Below are 17,052 nucleotides of genomic sequence, written 5' to 3' on the forward strand. Positions count from 1 at the left end.
GTGTGTGTGGATGTGCACATGCCACAGAGTGCTTGTGTGTTGGTGTGTGTGGATGTGCACATGCCACAGAGTGCTTGTGGAAGCCAGAAGACAACAACGGGAGTCCTTTCTCTTCTTCCACCACGTGGGTCCTGGTAGGAGGACTGCTGTGAGTTCAAGACCTGCCTGGGCTTTAGAATGAGACCTTGTATCAGACAGCCAAAATTAAAACCGACACACTGCATGGAGCATAAGCATTACCAGCAGGTATGGGGAACCAAACAAGAAAGACATTTTCCCCTAAGCAGGGGACTTGGGCTCCCTCTCTGGGATCATTTCTGGTATCACATGAGATCTTGGTTGCTAGCCAGTCCTAACTATTTCAGCATCGGGTGTAGGCTTTTCAATACACGATGGGTATCGTGCTTATGACATGGGAGCTAATGTAGTGTATTATTGCCCTGCAGAGCAAATGCAGTGTATTCATGTCAAGCATGAGCTGTAAGTTCATCAGTTCATCACTGCTCTTCACTATTAAGTTTCTTGCAAAGAAACTTCCAGTATGTGATGACTAAGAAAATGTGGGGTGGAAACAAGTGGTCAGGAAATGCATTTTAAATGTTCACATGACATAGGACAAAGGAGAAAAGCAGCATTTTCTTTGTTGTAGCCTTTATATTCAATACAAGCATTAGCTACTGTTACTCAGGGTTGCAGCTTCTTCTTCCCTTCCTCCTTACTCTTTCCTCCTGTCCTTCCTTCCAGCCTTTCATGTTGATGTTTCCTTGGACTGTATTTTACTTACGTAGTCCAGGCTGTCTCTGAACTTACGATGTAGCCAAGGTTAGCCTCATACTCTTAGTAATCCTCCCACTCCATCCTCCCAAGTGCTGGGATCACAGATGGGTGCTGCAGTATCTGGCCCAGAATTCCACAGTCCCACTTTCACCATTGCAGAAAAAAGCAAGCATAAATCAGGGAGAAGAAATCAAATGGCTGTGAGAGTAAAGTGTGGGCAAGAGATTAAGGAATTGGGTGAAGGGCCTGGCATAAGAGGCGATGTGTGAAGGTGGTGCAGACCCTCTTTCACGGTGTGTGAAGGTGGTGCAGACCCTCTTCCACGACTACACGAAACTGCTGTAGAGGAAGATGCTCACCTAGGTTGGAAACGGTGAACCAGAGAACAGGAGTCCAGAATTCCTCTTTCTCTTAAGTGACTCTGAATACTTTTCTATTTTAGACCATATTGCAGTTCTTATTACAAGTATGTGAGGTCATTTAACGTTAGTTAATATATAGAGAAAAACACGAGAGTTCTCTTTCTACTGTGTTTCTCCAAATGGAATTTGTCTGCACACCTACACCTACACTGGGTACACTCTACCTGTTCCTGAGGATGAGAAATTTCCTCTCCCAGTTTTTGTTGATCCGATCAGCGTCCTTTCGAATCCTGGAACACATTTGCATGTGGTTAAATAGTGTCTCAGCTACAGACAGACAACATGGGAACCATTAAGCCCAGTACCTTTCTATTTTTTTCTTTTCATTCTCCAGTGTAGTTTTTAATGTTTTTATTTCCTCCTGCATAACTCTTTTGTCTTCATCCTTTTAACAGAAAGCACAGGAACCCAGCATAAGGTTAAGGACGTGGACGGCACCACCCCTTCCTCCTACGTGAGGAAAGGCCATTTCTGCTAGGTAGTAAGTGACACCTGATGACAACCGACAGAAAGAAATGCTGAGAGAGTCCCTTGAGCGAATAAAAAGACTGCCTTGCAAATTCCTGGAAGTCAGAAGGCTTTAGAACCACACACTCCTATTTCCTGTAAATGACTGACTTTACTTCCTAGGAATAGCCGGGATCCATAAGCAATAATGAGGTTAACAATAGTGGTCATTTTCATACCTTAAGCATCTGCAAATGTAAAAGCACTTCTTCAGGCACCATGTGAGGTAGTAGAAATGTAACCTGTGAAGAGAAGAAACCACAGTAAAGACAAAATGTCACATTACTGCATGAAGATAGTTTTCCTTTCTGTCTGCTTGTCTATCTTTGTTTGGAAAGAAAATAGAGACTTGAATTTGCCAACTGTAGCCCGGAGGTCTTCACTGCTTCATCTAATCCCTAAAATTTGGTATGCACGTAACACACGCACAATTGAGCCATGACAGCTATAGTGCTAGGTCAAACTTGACCATTACACTTTTATAAACTTTAAAAAGATTATTTTATGTACATGAGTGCTTTGCTTGTATGTATGGCACCTGTGTGCCTGCTGTTGACAGAAGTCAGGATAAGGCATCAGATCCCCTGGAGCTGGAGTTACAGATGACTGTGAGCCACCATGTGGGTAGTGGGAATTGAATCCAGGTCCTCTGGAAGAGCAGAGAGTGCTCTTAACTACTTAACCCGTCTCTTCACCCCACTCACCATTATGCTCTTTAAAACAGTGAAGCAGGAGCAGGAAGGTATTTTTCAACAAAGTCATAAGCTTAAAAAAAAAAGTACTTGAAAACTGTAAGTTTTCATTGCTAAACTTTTCTGTAGACAGCAGTTTTTTTTTTGTTTTTTTTTTTTTTTGGAAGTGAGACAATTGGTACAGGATCTTGGGAGATAGTTGGTTGCTTAAGTGCTTGCCTTGCAAGTCCCAGGAATGGAGTTCCATTCCCAGAATCCATTTTAAAAATGCAGGGTTTGGTAGCATCAGCTCGGAACCCTGTGATGGGGAGAAGGAGACAGGTGAATCTTTGGGGCTTACTGTCCAGGCAAGTGAGAGACCTTGTCTGAAAGAGAAAGAGAGGGAGGAATAAGACACAACGGGAGAGTGTGTGCCACATGGTTCCAGAGGAGAGACAGGTCAATGAATTCTAATGGGCATGTCCTCATACCCACCTGAATTCACCAATATACAAATATAAACTGTGTATAGAACTTTTGGCTGGGCTGGAAATGTACTTCACTGGCAGAATAGTTAGCTAATTCACATGTGGTTCCAGTTCCATCCCTAGAACTACACACACAGACACACACACACACACAGAGACACACACACAGAGACACAGAGACACACACACAGACACACACACACACACACATCTTGGTCAATGAACTCATATTTCTATGCAGTAGACAGCAAAGTTCCTACTCAAATACTACTGCTGCATTTTTCAAGTAGGGGTCCATTACCCTTCTTGGTAGAACTGGCTGTGTCAGAGAAGGAATTAGAGAGAGTTGAGCAGTTTAGCATCCTAAAGAGAAAGAGCTCTCCCAGGTAACCAAAAATCAAAGCTGAGGTGAAGATGGGGCAAATCCAGGAAGTGGGGGGTATTGGTGTTTGGTGGGCAGCTAAGGACCAGCACTCAGACTGATAAGTTTGGAATAGCATCTTGATGACACAAGTCAGTCACCCACCAATGTGAGCCTCCTCAAACTCGCATGTGCCAAGGGAATATGTGCAGGATGTGTATGGGAGTGTGCAGAGAAATGACAGAGTCAGATTAATTCAGCCCTGGATTTTGATGGCTAATTTATTTTTAATTATTTTTGTTACATTTTAACTAGCATGTTTTTGTGTGGGGGAGGCAAACATGGGCCTCTGGCTTACTTGATGATCAGAGGACAATCTGTGGAGGTTGTCTCTCTTTTTCTGACATGTGATCCCAGGGATGGAACCCAGGAGGTGAGACTTGTCAGGAAGCCCTTTACCCACTTCATGGGTTAAACTCATCATTTTGACTGGATTTAGAAGTGCATATGAGATTATTATTTGTTTGTTACATACGTATGTGCATGCATGTGTGTATGTGTGTATGTGTGCGTGTTTGTGTGTAGAGTTTAGAGGTTGATGCTGGGTGTCTTTATCACTATCCACCTTGTATTTTTGAGATAGGGTCTCTCACTGAACCTGGAACTTACTGATTGGCTAAATTGGCTGCCCAGCAAGTCCCAAGATCCTCCTGTCTCAGTTTCCCAGTGCTGTGATTACAGGTGCAAACTGCCATGTTCAGCTTTTCACATGGGTGTCAAGGATCTAAACTCAGGTTCTTGTGTGTGAACGCAAAACACTACCCACTGAGCAATATACCCAATCCTGCTTGTAGATTGAAATGCAGTTCTGGGTAAATCTGAGAAGGCATTTCCAGAGAGGCATAATTGAGCTGTAAGACCCATCTTGAATGTGTGTGGCACCATTCTATAGACTGGAGGCAAGGAGAGCTATGGAGTAAAAGGTAAAAATGGGGAAACCAAGTAATGTAGGCAATTCTTTCTCTGTTTTTAGTCAGCCATGATCTGAGTGGCTTGGCTCCATTCTACCCTCCCTGACAAGATGGACAGAAATGTCTGAAGCCATGGGCAAAACAACTTTTTTCCCTTGAGTTGTTTTCTTGGTAATAGTGATGAAAATGTAACAACTATTTTGATTAAAAAAAATGCAAACTGGCCTAGCAGGCAGACTGTGATGAGATCCAGTAGTTGACTTAATTCAGGGCTGAGGGTTTGGCTCAATTAGTGGAGTGCTGATCTAGTATGCATAAAACTCCAAATCCAAACTGCAACCCATGTTTATCTGACATGCTGATGAGTCAGACAAGCATAGGGAATAGCTTTTTAACCTAGGACTCTACCTGGTTGGAGATATTTGCACACCCCTCTTCTAACAATGTACTTCGTCTTTCTGAGACTTTCATCTGCATGTATTATGGAAGCCTCTCTCACTCTGAACAATGTACCTAGCTGAGGACCCCAATCTCTATGGAGGTATATACCCATCCCTTATTGAGAATGGAAAGAGTTTCTTTTTTTCTTTAACAAGCATCGAACTTACACGGGTCTTGTTCATCAGTATTTTCATTGTGTCCAGTCACAGAAAGTGGGAAGTCCTTCTTTCTTGAGTTAGTGTTGGGTGTATGTACAATAAGGCAAACTATACCCTAAAGTAGCCTTTTAGGAAGAACCCTCTACTTGTAATCTTATGCCTATGCATAATTGAGCATGTATATGATTACAATTAGATGCCTTATACTGTGAAGGGATATGCACAGTAGAGAAAAGATTTGTATAACAATCTGTCAGTAAAATAAAGACCCATCCAAACGTTTTTAACAGCCCAGCTTGTTGAAAACTCCATAAAAGGAAGTCCCAAAATGTAACTGAACCTGTTGAGACCTTTGCTCATGTGGCCCGCTGTCAATCTTGACCATATATTCATTTCTAATATCTACTACTGCTTTGGTTTGAATAAAGTTGCTTTGCTACTTTTAAAGATCTATGTGGGCTTTTATCTCAGTTCTTTGAATAAGAAGCCAAAATCACAAAACATCTGATCCAAACCCTGACCACCAGGAACAATGGCGCCCAGCTCTCAGATATGAGGTGAAGGATTAGAAGTTCAAGGTTCTTTTCTGGAGTAGGTTTGAGGTCAGCCTGAGATACACAAAGACTATGTTTCCCAAACCAAACAGACAAATAAAACAACAATTAATCAAAATTATAGGTTCACCATGTCTGAAGGCAGCCTTTTATCCCTGAGTTTAAACACATTTAGATTCTGTGTAACCACTGGAAAAGCTGGGGAAGAATTAAGAAAATAAAAAAGTCACTAAGGTGACACAAGGCAAACACACTTAAGGATCACTCCATCTATTTGTCCTCCACAGGGACAGACTACTTGAATGGTCTCTCTACCAAGGCATGGGATACAGGGTGAATTCAGTGCCCTTTGGTCAGCTGTAGGCCATGGAGGTCACTGAACAAAAGCGTCAAGCACTCCAAGGTTTTCCCCAACATGCTAAAGAAAACATGCTCAAGTTTTAAAAACTCAGACATTTAGGAAAACAAAATCAAAACAAGAAGCCAAATTGGAAGACACTGATGTCTAACTTCATACCATCCAGACTAACGTCAGCAATTAAAGACTTATTTTAACATTCCTTGTTTGAATATTAGTGAAATTCAGTATCATTTTAAGGTTCTATTTTTCTCATAAGAAGCCAACCATGGAAGATAAGACTGCTGCAGCATATCTTCTGTAATGCAGATAATTATTTGATTTTCTCAAAAGATAGTTGAGTTGTGACTATGAAGATAGCATTTCTTTTCATCAAAAACAAGCAAAGCAAAGCACCTCATATTGACTATAGTATTTGTTCCTTTTCACAAGTCAAATTTTCCACCTTGTTACAGTACATTATATTGAATCTTGGCTCTGTCCACATGAAGCTGTCATTTTGTTTTGCCAGCTGCTGACATTCCACTTTCTCTGGAATACACATGCTGGTCTTTATGTGGTCACTCCATTGACAGTGCAAACACTGGACTGCCGAACAATGGATGGAAATGAAAACCAATGGCCATATTAATGGGACAACCTGTAGCTTCCTGAGTGGGAAAACATAAGTTAAATGACTGCACTTGTGCTATCAAACTGGTTATGAATCATTTTTTCAAGTATGTTTATTTTGAATTTATAACTAAAATTTCATAACTGTTAATATTCATTTTAGGGGTTGGAGAGATGGCTCAGAGTTAAGAGGACTGGCTACTCTTGCAGAGAACCCAAGTTCCATTTGAAGTATCTACATGATGGCTCAAAACTCCAGTTCCAGGGAACCCAATGCCCTCTTCTGGTCTCTGTAGGTACCAGACACACAAGTGGGTCACAGACATACATACATACATGCAAGCAAAACACCTATACACATAAATTTTTTTTTGGTTTTTCGAGACAGGGTTTCTCTGTGGCTTTGGAGCCTGTCCTGGAATTAGCTCTGTAGACCAGGCTGGTCTTGAACTCACAGAGATCTGCCTGCCTCTGCCTCCCGAGTGCTGGGATTAAAGGCGTGCGCCACCATCGCCCGGCAAAATTTTAAAAAATTTTAAAATTTTAAAAAATCATGAAAATAACTTTTGTTTAATGCTGTGAGATAATCTTTCTGTACACTGTGTGAGTATATCTCACTATGATTGGTTTAATAAAGAAGCTGACTGTTATGTATTTAATTGTGTGTTTGAATAAATTATGTATAAAATGCCACTCTTCCCAAAAAGAGTTAGGTAGAAACAATCCTGAGCTATCGGCTGAGCAGTTATAATTAATACTAAGTTTCTGAGTGTTTATTTGGGACAAGGCAGTCAGGACAGGAAAACTCCACTATAGTTTTATAACAGAGCTCACAATTTTTAAATTTCTTAACACTTCTATGAAATAACTTCCTAAATTTAAAGTTCCCTAAAACTTACCCAATAACCCCAGACAGCATCCTCTCCCCTGAGTTCCATTCTAGGACCTTGCAGCCTTACAGAAAGCTAGGCTGGTCCTAGGAGCCTCAGGTAAGGCACTGCCCACTACCCACAAAAACCCTTTAAGCTCTCCCAACAACCCCAGACTTCACACCCACCCACCAACTTCCCAGCTCCATATCCTGGTCTACAACTTCAGAAGAAAACTTTGTCTCTTCTTGAGGCCAGGCCAGATCTATGGAACCCTGGTTCAAAAAACCCTAGAGGCAACACTACATTGGGCCTGAAGATATACTAGTCATTGGGACACTTAGCCACTGAAGTCAGAAGACCAGAGAGGAAAGAGAAACCAAGGAACAAAACTCCCACACAACAAAGACAAAAGCAGGAATCAATACCTAGACCTACAATCACCTCAAATCCAAAAACCTAAATGTCAATGTAAGAGCATAATCAATAACAGAAAGGGAAATATGGCATCACCAGAGCCCAGTTGTCCTACAACAACAAGACCTGAACAATCCAACACAGCTAAAGCAGAAGAAAATGGACTTAAAATGACTTTATGAAGATGATAGATGTTCTTAAAGAAGATATGAAATAATCTGTCAAAAATTGAGGAAAAGACAAAGAAAAAATTGGATAGCAATAAATCCCTAAAAGAAAGCCAAGAAAAAATAGATGAAGGAAACTGTTCAAGACCTTAAAATGGGAATAGAAACAATAAAGAAAATACAAAGGGAGGGAATCCTGGAAATGGAAATTCTGAGTAAGCAAACAAGAACTACAAATGCAAGCATCACTAACAGAATACACGAGATGGAAGAAAGAATCTCAGATATTGAAGACAGGATAAAGGAAAAGATTTATTAGTCAAATAAAATGTTAAATCTAAAAATTTCCTAACACAAAACATCTAGAAAATCTGGGACTCTGTGAAAAGACCAAACAGAAGAATAATAGGAATAGAAAATGATGAAACCAGCTCAATAACTTAAGAATATACTTAGCAAAATCATAGAATAAAAGTTTTCCAACCTAAAGAAGGACTTGCCTATAAAGGTATAAGAAGCTAACAGAACACCAAATAGATTAGGCCAGAAAAGAAAATTCTCTCACCACATAATAAGTAAAACATTAAACATACAGAACAAAGAAAGAATATTAAAAGCTTCAAGGGGAAAAGGCCAAGTAACATACAAAGACAGACCTATTAGAATTATGCCTGACTTCTCAACAGAGACTCTAAAAGTCAGAAAGTCCTGTATAGATGTGCTGCAGACTTTAAGGGACCACAGATGCTAGCACAGACTACTATACTCAGCAAGAGTGTCAATCACCATAGATAGAGAAAACAAGATATTTCATGACAAAGTCAAATTTAAACAATATTTATCCACAAACACAACCCTACAGAAGGTACTAGAAGGATACCTCCAACCCCAGGAAGTAGACTACATACACAAAATCATAGACAATAAATAATCTCACACCAGCAAAGTCCAAAGAAGAGAAACATACAAATACACACACATATGTGCACATGCACACACACATACATACATACTATCACCACCAACAAAATAATAGGGTTTGACAGTCATTGGTCATTAATATCTCTCAATATCAATGCACTCAATTCACCAATAAAAAGGCACAGGCTAATGGAATGGATACAAAAACAAGATACATCATTCTGCTACATACAAGAAACACATCTCAACATCAAAGATAGACATTACCTCAGAGTAAAAAATGGTTTTCCAATCAAATGGACCTAAGGAGCAAACTGGTGTAGTTATCCCAATATCTAAGAAAATGGACTTCTAAACAAAATTAATAAAAAGAGATGGAGAAGGCCATTTCACATTCATCAAAGGAAAAATCTACCAAGATGATCTCAATTCTGAACATCTATGCCACAAATCTTTTGTTTCTATGCCACAAATCTAATGGTGCACATTTGCGAAAGAAACATTACTACAGTTTAAACCATATATTGAACCCCACATGTTAATAGTGGGAGACTTCAACACTACACTCTCACTAATGGACAGGTCATCTAGACAGAAGCTAAACAGAGAAATAGTGGAACTAACAGATGCTATGACTCAAATGGTCCTAACAGATATCTACAGAAAGTTTCACCCAAACATAAAAGAATATACATTCTTTGTACCACATGGAACCTTCTCTAAAATTGACAATATATTCAGCCACAAAGCTCAACAGGTACAAAAATAGATATAACCCCCTGTATCTTAACAGATCTCCATGGCTTTCAACAATAACAGAAATAGTAGAAAGTTAAGTAATTCCTAGAATTCAATGAAAACAAATGCATAACACACCCAAACTTGTGGAACACAATGAAAGCAGGGCTAAGAGGAAAGTTCATAGCACTAAGTATCTTTATGAAGAATCTGGAGAGATCTCATACTAGCAACTTAACAGCACACCTGAAAGCTCTAGAACAAAAAGAAGAGGAGGAGCAAATGACAGGAAATAATCAAACCAAGGGCAGAAATCAGTGAAATAGTAACAAAGAGTCAATGAAACAGTTGGTTCTTTGAGAAAATCAACAAAATAGATAAACTCTTATCCAAAATAACTAAAATGCAGAATATCTAAATCAACAAAATTAGAAACAAAATAGGGGACATAAGAACAGACACTGAGGAAATCCAGAGAATTGTTAGGTTATACTTCAAAGATCTGTACTCCACAGAACTGGAAAATCTAAGAGAAATGGACAAATTCCTTGATAGATACCACGTAATAAAGATTAAACAAAGATCAGATAAACAACTTAAATAGACTTATAACTTCTAAATAAATAGAAGCTATAATTAAAAGACAAACAACCAAAAAAAAAAAAGCCCAGGGTCATATGGCTTTCACATAGAATTCTACCAGACTTTCAAAAAAAAAAAAAAGAGCTAATACCAATTCTCTGCAAATTATTCTTGAAAATAGAAACAGAAGGATCATTACCAAACTCTTTCTAGGAGGCCACGGTTACTCAACAAAGAAAGAATTACAGACCAATTTCCCTCATCAACATTGATGCAAAAATACTCATTAAAACATTGACAAACAGAATTCAAGAACAAACCAAAAAGATGACACACCGTGACCAAGTAGACTTTATCCCGGAGATTCAGGGGTGGTTCAACATACAAAAATTTGTCAATGTAACCTATCATATAAATAAGGTATAAAAAACATGATCATCTCATTAGATGCTGGAAAAGCCTTTGACAAAATATAACACTCCTTCATGATAAAAAAAAAACTAGGAGAGATCAGAGATACTAGAGACATACCTAAACATAACAAAAGAAATATACAGCAGCCCATTGTCCTTATCAAATTAAATGGAGAGAAGCTCAAAGAAATTCCACTAAAATGAGGAATGAGATAAAGATGTCTACTCTCTCCATACCTATTCAATATAGTACCTAAAGTTCTACCTAGAACAATAAGATAACATAAGGAACTCAAATTCAAATACAAATTGGAAAGAAGAAGTAAAAGTATCATTATTTGATATGATATGATAGTATACTAATGAACCCCCAAAACCGTTGTGGAATATTTAACTATGTAAAGATGTGTTGCATTTGTTTAACTATGTAAAGATGCATTGCTCTTTTACCTTGCCTGCCTAAGGCACCTGATTAGTTTAATGAAATTCTGAGTGGCCAATAGTGAGGGAGGAGGTATATGAGGAACATATGGGCAGAGAGAGTAAGTAGGAGGAGAAATTTAGGCTTTGAAAGGGAAGCAAAAAAGAGAGAGATGCCATGGAGATACCAGGGGTCAGTCAGACAGACATAGAGGAGGCAGAAAAATAGGATAAGAATGAAAGAAAGGTAAAAAGCTCCAAGGCCAAATGTAAGAGAATAGAAGCAGATTAAAATAAGATAAAAGAGCTAGTGGGATAAGCCCACGCTAAGGCCCAGCATTCATAATTAATGTCTCTGTGTCTTTGAGAGCTGGCAGTGGTCCAAAGAAAATTCCAGTTATAAAAAGCTCTACCAGGGAACCCAACCCCTCCAGCTAATGAATACCTTTATTCAAGTGGTTGGATACAGGATTAACTAAAAAAAGAAAAAATTAGTAGCCTCCTACATACAAATGATAAACAGGCTGAGAAAGAAGTGAGAAAATCAACAGCCTTTACCTTAGCCTCAAATAATAAAAAATATATTGGTAACTCTATCCAAAGAAGAAAAAGAACTGTATGACAGGAACTTCAAATCTCAAAGAAAGAAATTGAAGAAGATATCAGAATATGGAAAGATTTCCCATGCGTGGGACAAGTAGGATTAACATAGTAAAAAAATGACCATGTTACCAAAAGCAATCTACAAAATCAATATTATCCCTATTAAAATCCCCAAAGAATTCTTCACAAACCTTAAAAGAACAATGCTCAACTTCATATGGAAAAACAAACAACACAGGATAGCTAAAAACAATCCTGTACAATAAAAGAACCTCTGGAGGCATCACCACCCCTGATTTCAAGCATTTATACAGTAATGAAAGCCACATAGTGATGGCATAAAAGCAGACAGGTGCATCAATGGAATCCAGTTGATGACACCAATGTTAATCCTCACATCTCTGGAAGCCTGATTTTTGAAAAAGAAGCCAAAATTATACAATAGAAAAAAGAAAGCATCTTCAACAAATGGCATTCTATCCCAGCAGAGGAAAGGAGGCCAAAGCATTCTGGAAGAAATGAGTTCTTTTCTGTCTAAACCTTTACTGAATGATTGGCTGACTTTTATATGAACGTTATTTCTATCTTCCTAACAAACAACTATCTTTGCACACCAGTATTGTTCCGGGTGTAGCCATGGGTCAGGCAAAGGAAGAGGGTCAGAAGCACATGTATAATTTCACTATTCATGGGCAGAGCCTTCCAGGGTTCTGGAGTAGTTCAGGGGGTCAAATGAACCTGTACTTGTGTGCTGAGTAATAATTTTGTTATTGTTGGACTGCATCTACAACAAATATCAAATCACAAACCCAAGAAACTGCATAAAGATAAATATAAATATCGAAATAGACAGGGTTGAACAACAAACACTGCTCCCTCACCCCACCCCCCCAGCAATCTCTGTTAAAAAGCAAAAGCTGAAGAAAGGCGAGGCTGTTAGAACAGGATCGAAGTGGGAGCCAACACAGCCCGCAACCAGTGCGCGCCTCTGGTGGGGTCCTTGCAAGCATGGATGCCACCCTGGCACGGCGGGCAATACCGAACAGCAGCTTTGGTCTCAGCAATAACGGCGGTGCCGATGAGCAACAGCGTGGTATGTGGGAAAGAGCGTGTGCCTCGCAGGCGCCCAGGCTCTTGCAGAGGCTCTGGTGTTAACTCGCTGGCGAGAAAGCAAGGGTTGAAGCCCAAGTGTGGGGAACAAAACCACTTTGCATAGTGAGGGTAAATGTTTGCTCTGGGGACCAAGCCACTAAGGATGCTACTCCACCTGAGGTTAGGACGCAGCACCTGCCCCACTGCTGAGAAGGCACGGGGAGGGGAGGGAGGGATTACCTGCATCTCCAACGTGTCTATTTCTCACTCTTAGAAAGATGGCAAATCTCCAGTTTTTAGTTTAGAGGGAAATCTTTTGGACATCAAACAACAGTTTACATTCTTTTTTTTCAACTAAGCAAGTGAGCTACAAGATCCTAGCCGGAAGATGGATCTGTAGGTAAGGGCACCAAACCACTGAGTCTGACAGACAACTCATGGCCCAGAACTCACAGGGTGTAAGACAGGCACTAATTCTCCCATGTGGGCCTTGGCTGTACATGGTCCACCCCAGATAAGTAAATGTAAAACCTTTTAAAAACAGTATAAAGTTCTTCACATAACTTTTAAATATTTTTCATTTGTTCAGGAAATACTAAATGCTATTTTCATTAGCAATTTTTAGTTCCAAGTATATTGAAAATACATATTTAACTCATCATTGAAGTACCCAAGATAAAATTATATGGAAGATAAAAAACTACTTTGAGGTTAAATTTTATTTAGTTTATTAACTGATTACTGGATTTGCTTATGAGGGCGTCTCGCTATGTAGCCCAGGCTGGCTGCAACTCACAGGTCTCCTGTCCCAGTCTCCAGGACGCTAGGAGTGTAAGCAGGCATCAGCATGCTTAGCTCGCTTTAATTTTAAATAGGCGATTGCTCAGAGTGTCAGTTTGGGTCTCCTAGAGCAGAAACTAAAGGGGAATTTGTTTTAGTGGTATATGACAATTTTGTTTCTAAAGCTCAGCAAATCATTGTACTGCGTGATTGTGATCCTTTCCACACGGCAAAGTCTTTAATCTTAAAGAAACAAAGAAACAAAATTAAAGGCAGAGAGATGGCTCACTGGGTAAATGTACCTTCTGCACAAGGCTGACAACCTGAATTCAAAACCTTGAACCAGATGTGGAAGTGCACATCTGTACCCTCAGCACTGCTAAAACAACAAGAGGGAGATTGAGAGAGGAGCACTTCCTGGAAGCCCCTGAGCCAGCTAGGCTCAGGTGTGCAGCTCAGGAAGGCCTTACCTCACAAGGCAGAAGGTCAGAACCAATTTCCTTAAGTTGGTCTCTGATGTCCACATAAGCATTGCAACAGACACACGTATACCCCCTACACACATGTAAATACACAGAGTACCTATACACACACAACACACACATGCACGTACACACATGCATAAACACACAGCAATACACATGCACATATGCACAAACACACCAATTACACACTCATGTATGCACACACTCACACCATAATAAATTCAGCATCATTGAAATTATTTTGCATCAACATAATTATCAAAATATAGTTAATAGCCATTGACAGTCCCCAAAAGACCAACCACACAGGTCATATTCAGGATCTCCCTCTCTGTCTGACTCAGTTTCCCTGGCATTCCCAGCGCAGAACCAGCAAAGTGCTGGCTTCTCTCTGCGCTCTGATCTGCCAGACTCAGCAGAGGGGGAGATGAATGGGAGAGTGAAACAATGCTTTCTCCCCTTGCGCACTTTGTTTTCAACGTTATGTGTAACTTTGCCAAACTAAAGAATTGAATGGTGAAGATGATAATAATTTGGTATTGTACAGTCATATTTTAAAAATTACTAGCTTGCAGGATGATTATAGTCACAACTGCAGATTATTGCAAAAATACTTTACTAGTCATTGTTAAATATTTTATAATTTTTGTTCCTTTGTTTTTTGGAGGTTTCTTTCTTTCTTTTTTTTTTTGCCTATAAGAATTGCTTTGTATTGTGACAAGAACAAGATTGGCTTTGTCCCTTGTCCTATTTCCCACATAGAAGAGCCCTGAGTAGTCCAAAACACATGTCATATGGCCTGTCAACACAGACCAGGTTCCTCCAAAGGAGGCTCAGAAGTCTTCCAGAGAAGCGTTTGCTGGGTGTGACCTTAATTAACTAATTACTTGGGATGGGGTGAGGTGGAAGGGAAACCTGGGAATCCAGTTTAACCTTGGTACATAAAACCCGAGTATTTGAACTGTTTTACAGCTATCAAAAGATAAACTTTACATAAGTACCCTGTACAAATACAAATTTTATGTTGTGAAATCGTTTATAAACTGATATCTGAAGGCAATGCGTGTGTCATGGTTTTTCAGACTGTCTAAACACTGCCTTTATCACTGTGTGCCTCCCCCAGGCGGCATATGCACAGTTCCCACCAAATGACACAGATTTCAAAAATAAGTATGATTAATTAGGAAGTGAAATGACTGATGTAAAGTTCCTGCAGCGAGCTTTCCATGTGGTCATTTGCATGTAGGAGATATTAGAAAGCCCTTTAAAGGTCGTTCAAAGAGGTCTAGCAATCCTTTGAGTTAGACATTTAAAGGTAATCTCAAGCACTGTGGCACTGACGGAGTTAATGCACGCTGAAAGAAGAATCACATGGGAAGGTGACCATGGGATTGGGACTGCCAACATAGGTGGCAGCAGCAACTGTGAACCAGAAAATGTATTTAAAAATTGAATCAATTACTGTGTCAGTGAGGGGACCAGCTTAGGCCCATATGCCCCTCCTTGTCCGATTTGTACTTAATGTTAAACATTAACTTGAGAGTCTCACCATTTGACAGAATGTTCCATGAAGCTCTGGAAACCTCTAGATAACAATCACTCTGATCAGAAGAGAGTGTGATACCAGGAGAAAAGCCAACTGAAATTATACTTCTCAGAGACCCTAAATCGGCTTTCTGCTCTCTCTTTTTGTGTCTTCTCGGTGGGAAGGGCAATGTGTGCGGGGGGGGGGGAGGGCTCCTGTGACCCTCTCAATGTTGAAAGCTCAGCATTTATCTATATTGAGGGCACAGGAGTTTCTGAGTCACAGATCCAGGATTCAGTTCCAGCCTTGGGGTCATGAAGGGGGGCAGGGAGGTCGCTAGTGCAGCTGCTCCCTGCTGCTGGGACCTCAGGATGGGAGCTCAGCTGCAGGGCCTGGCTTGACACACTTCTGCTCCCCTCTAGCCAGTGTCTAGGACCTAAGATCCCAGACACTCCTGAAAGGTACCCACTTCATTGACACCTTCCGGACCTGGTACCAGCTCACTAAGGAAGCCTAAGGCTTGAACTAGGGCTCCTTGAATTCAGCTAAACAGCCATAAATCTTTTAAATAACAACCTGCTTAAGTCCATTCTATGAAAAGAGTCTCTAGAATTTACCTAAAGATGGTTCAAAATCTACTTTTCAAGGGGGAGGAGCATTCAAAAAGTAAAGCTTACAAGTCAGTAATCTTGTGAAACCACAAGGTCATCCCTCCGTGCCAGATAAAAACTTCAAAAAGCAGGGAGGCATAGCGGCAGCCAGAGCCTACCCCTCAGAATCCCAGTGCTTCCTCCCTCTGCTGTCCAATAGAGCAGTGTCTCTTCTCTCCCCACAACACAGAGCTGTACTCCTGAAAATCTGGCTCTACGACTTGAGCCTTCAGTGAAGATCTTCTTTTGTGAGTGCAGGCGATGGACCCTGTGGGTCCAGACATAGCGGGCAAGTGCTCTACCACTGAGATACATCTGCAGACATTCATACAATTTTTTTTTTTTAAATTTTGAAAAACTAGGTGACAGAGTATTGCCCTCATGATCCTCTGGCAAGGAGTCCTTGTTCGTCTATCAGGGCCACGTAGGGTGGACGGCTGGTCTCCCTGCTCCTGCCACAGGAGACACTAACTACTCAGACCAGGTTTTAGTTCTAGTTTTTCTTTGTGTGTGTGTGTGTGTGAGAGAGAGAGAGAGAGAGAGAGAGAGAGAGAGAGAGAGAGAGAGAGAGGGGTTGTGGAGGGAGGGGAACAGACAGACAGACAGACAGACATGGGAGTGCCTTTCCAACTCTCAGATGTCTACTCTGCCTTATTCCCTGAAAATGGTGTCCTTTACTGAGCAAGAAACCTTGTTTGGCTAGGCTGACTGGTGGCTTGTCTCAGCTGGGAATGGCAAGGGGTACGGGCATAAGTAGTTATGCCTGAGTTTTACCACGAGTGCTAGGCACTCTAACATGAGTGCTCAACACTTGCACAACACGCGATCTTAGCCAGCGAGCCATCTTCCCAGCCCTTCAATCAGCTTTTGTTTGGTGGGAACTAAAGAACATACTTCTCAATATCTGGATTATGAAACAGTTGCTTCTAGAACTAAGTCACTTGCCTGTCACATGCAAAGTCTCTCCTTAGAGATTTATATAGCCCTCTGCCTGACTCTATTTCCTAATTTTTACAGTGGAAACATTTATGTCTCCTCCCATACTTTTTCTTCCTTCTTTTTTCTCCTCC

General features: G+C 40.4%; 1 protein-coding gene across 1 annotated transcript in view; it reads right to left on the reverse strand.

Annotated features, from left to right (window-relative positions):
• The window catches only part of C16H10orf67 (chromosome 16 C10orf67 homolog), a 92,361-nt gene that overhangs the window by 19,627 nt on the left and 55,682 nt on the right, over positions 1-17,052 (reverse strand). Inside the window, exons 11-13 of the mRNA XM_005354677.2 lie at positions 1,886-1,948; positions 1,505-1,584; positions 1,364-1,429 (exon numbers count right to left, since the gene is read on the reverse strand). Coding sequence (XP_005354734.1) covers positions 1,364-1,429; positions 1,505-1,584; positions 1,886-1,948 — 209 coding nt within the window. The remainder of the gene's footprint in view (positions 1-1,363; positions 1,430-1,504; positions 1,585-1,885; positions 1,949-17,052) is intronic.

Source organism: Microtus ochrogaster, chromosome 16 (assembly GCF_000317375.1).
Source record: "Microtus ochrogaster isolate Prairie Vole_2 chromosome 16, MicOch1.0, whole genome shotgun sequence".
In the NCBI taxonomy this organism is placed as follows: Eukaryota; Metazoa; Chordata; class Mammalia; order Rodentia; family Cricetidae; genus Microtus; species Microtus ochrogaster.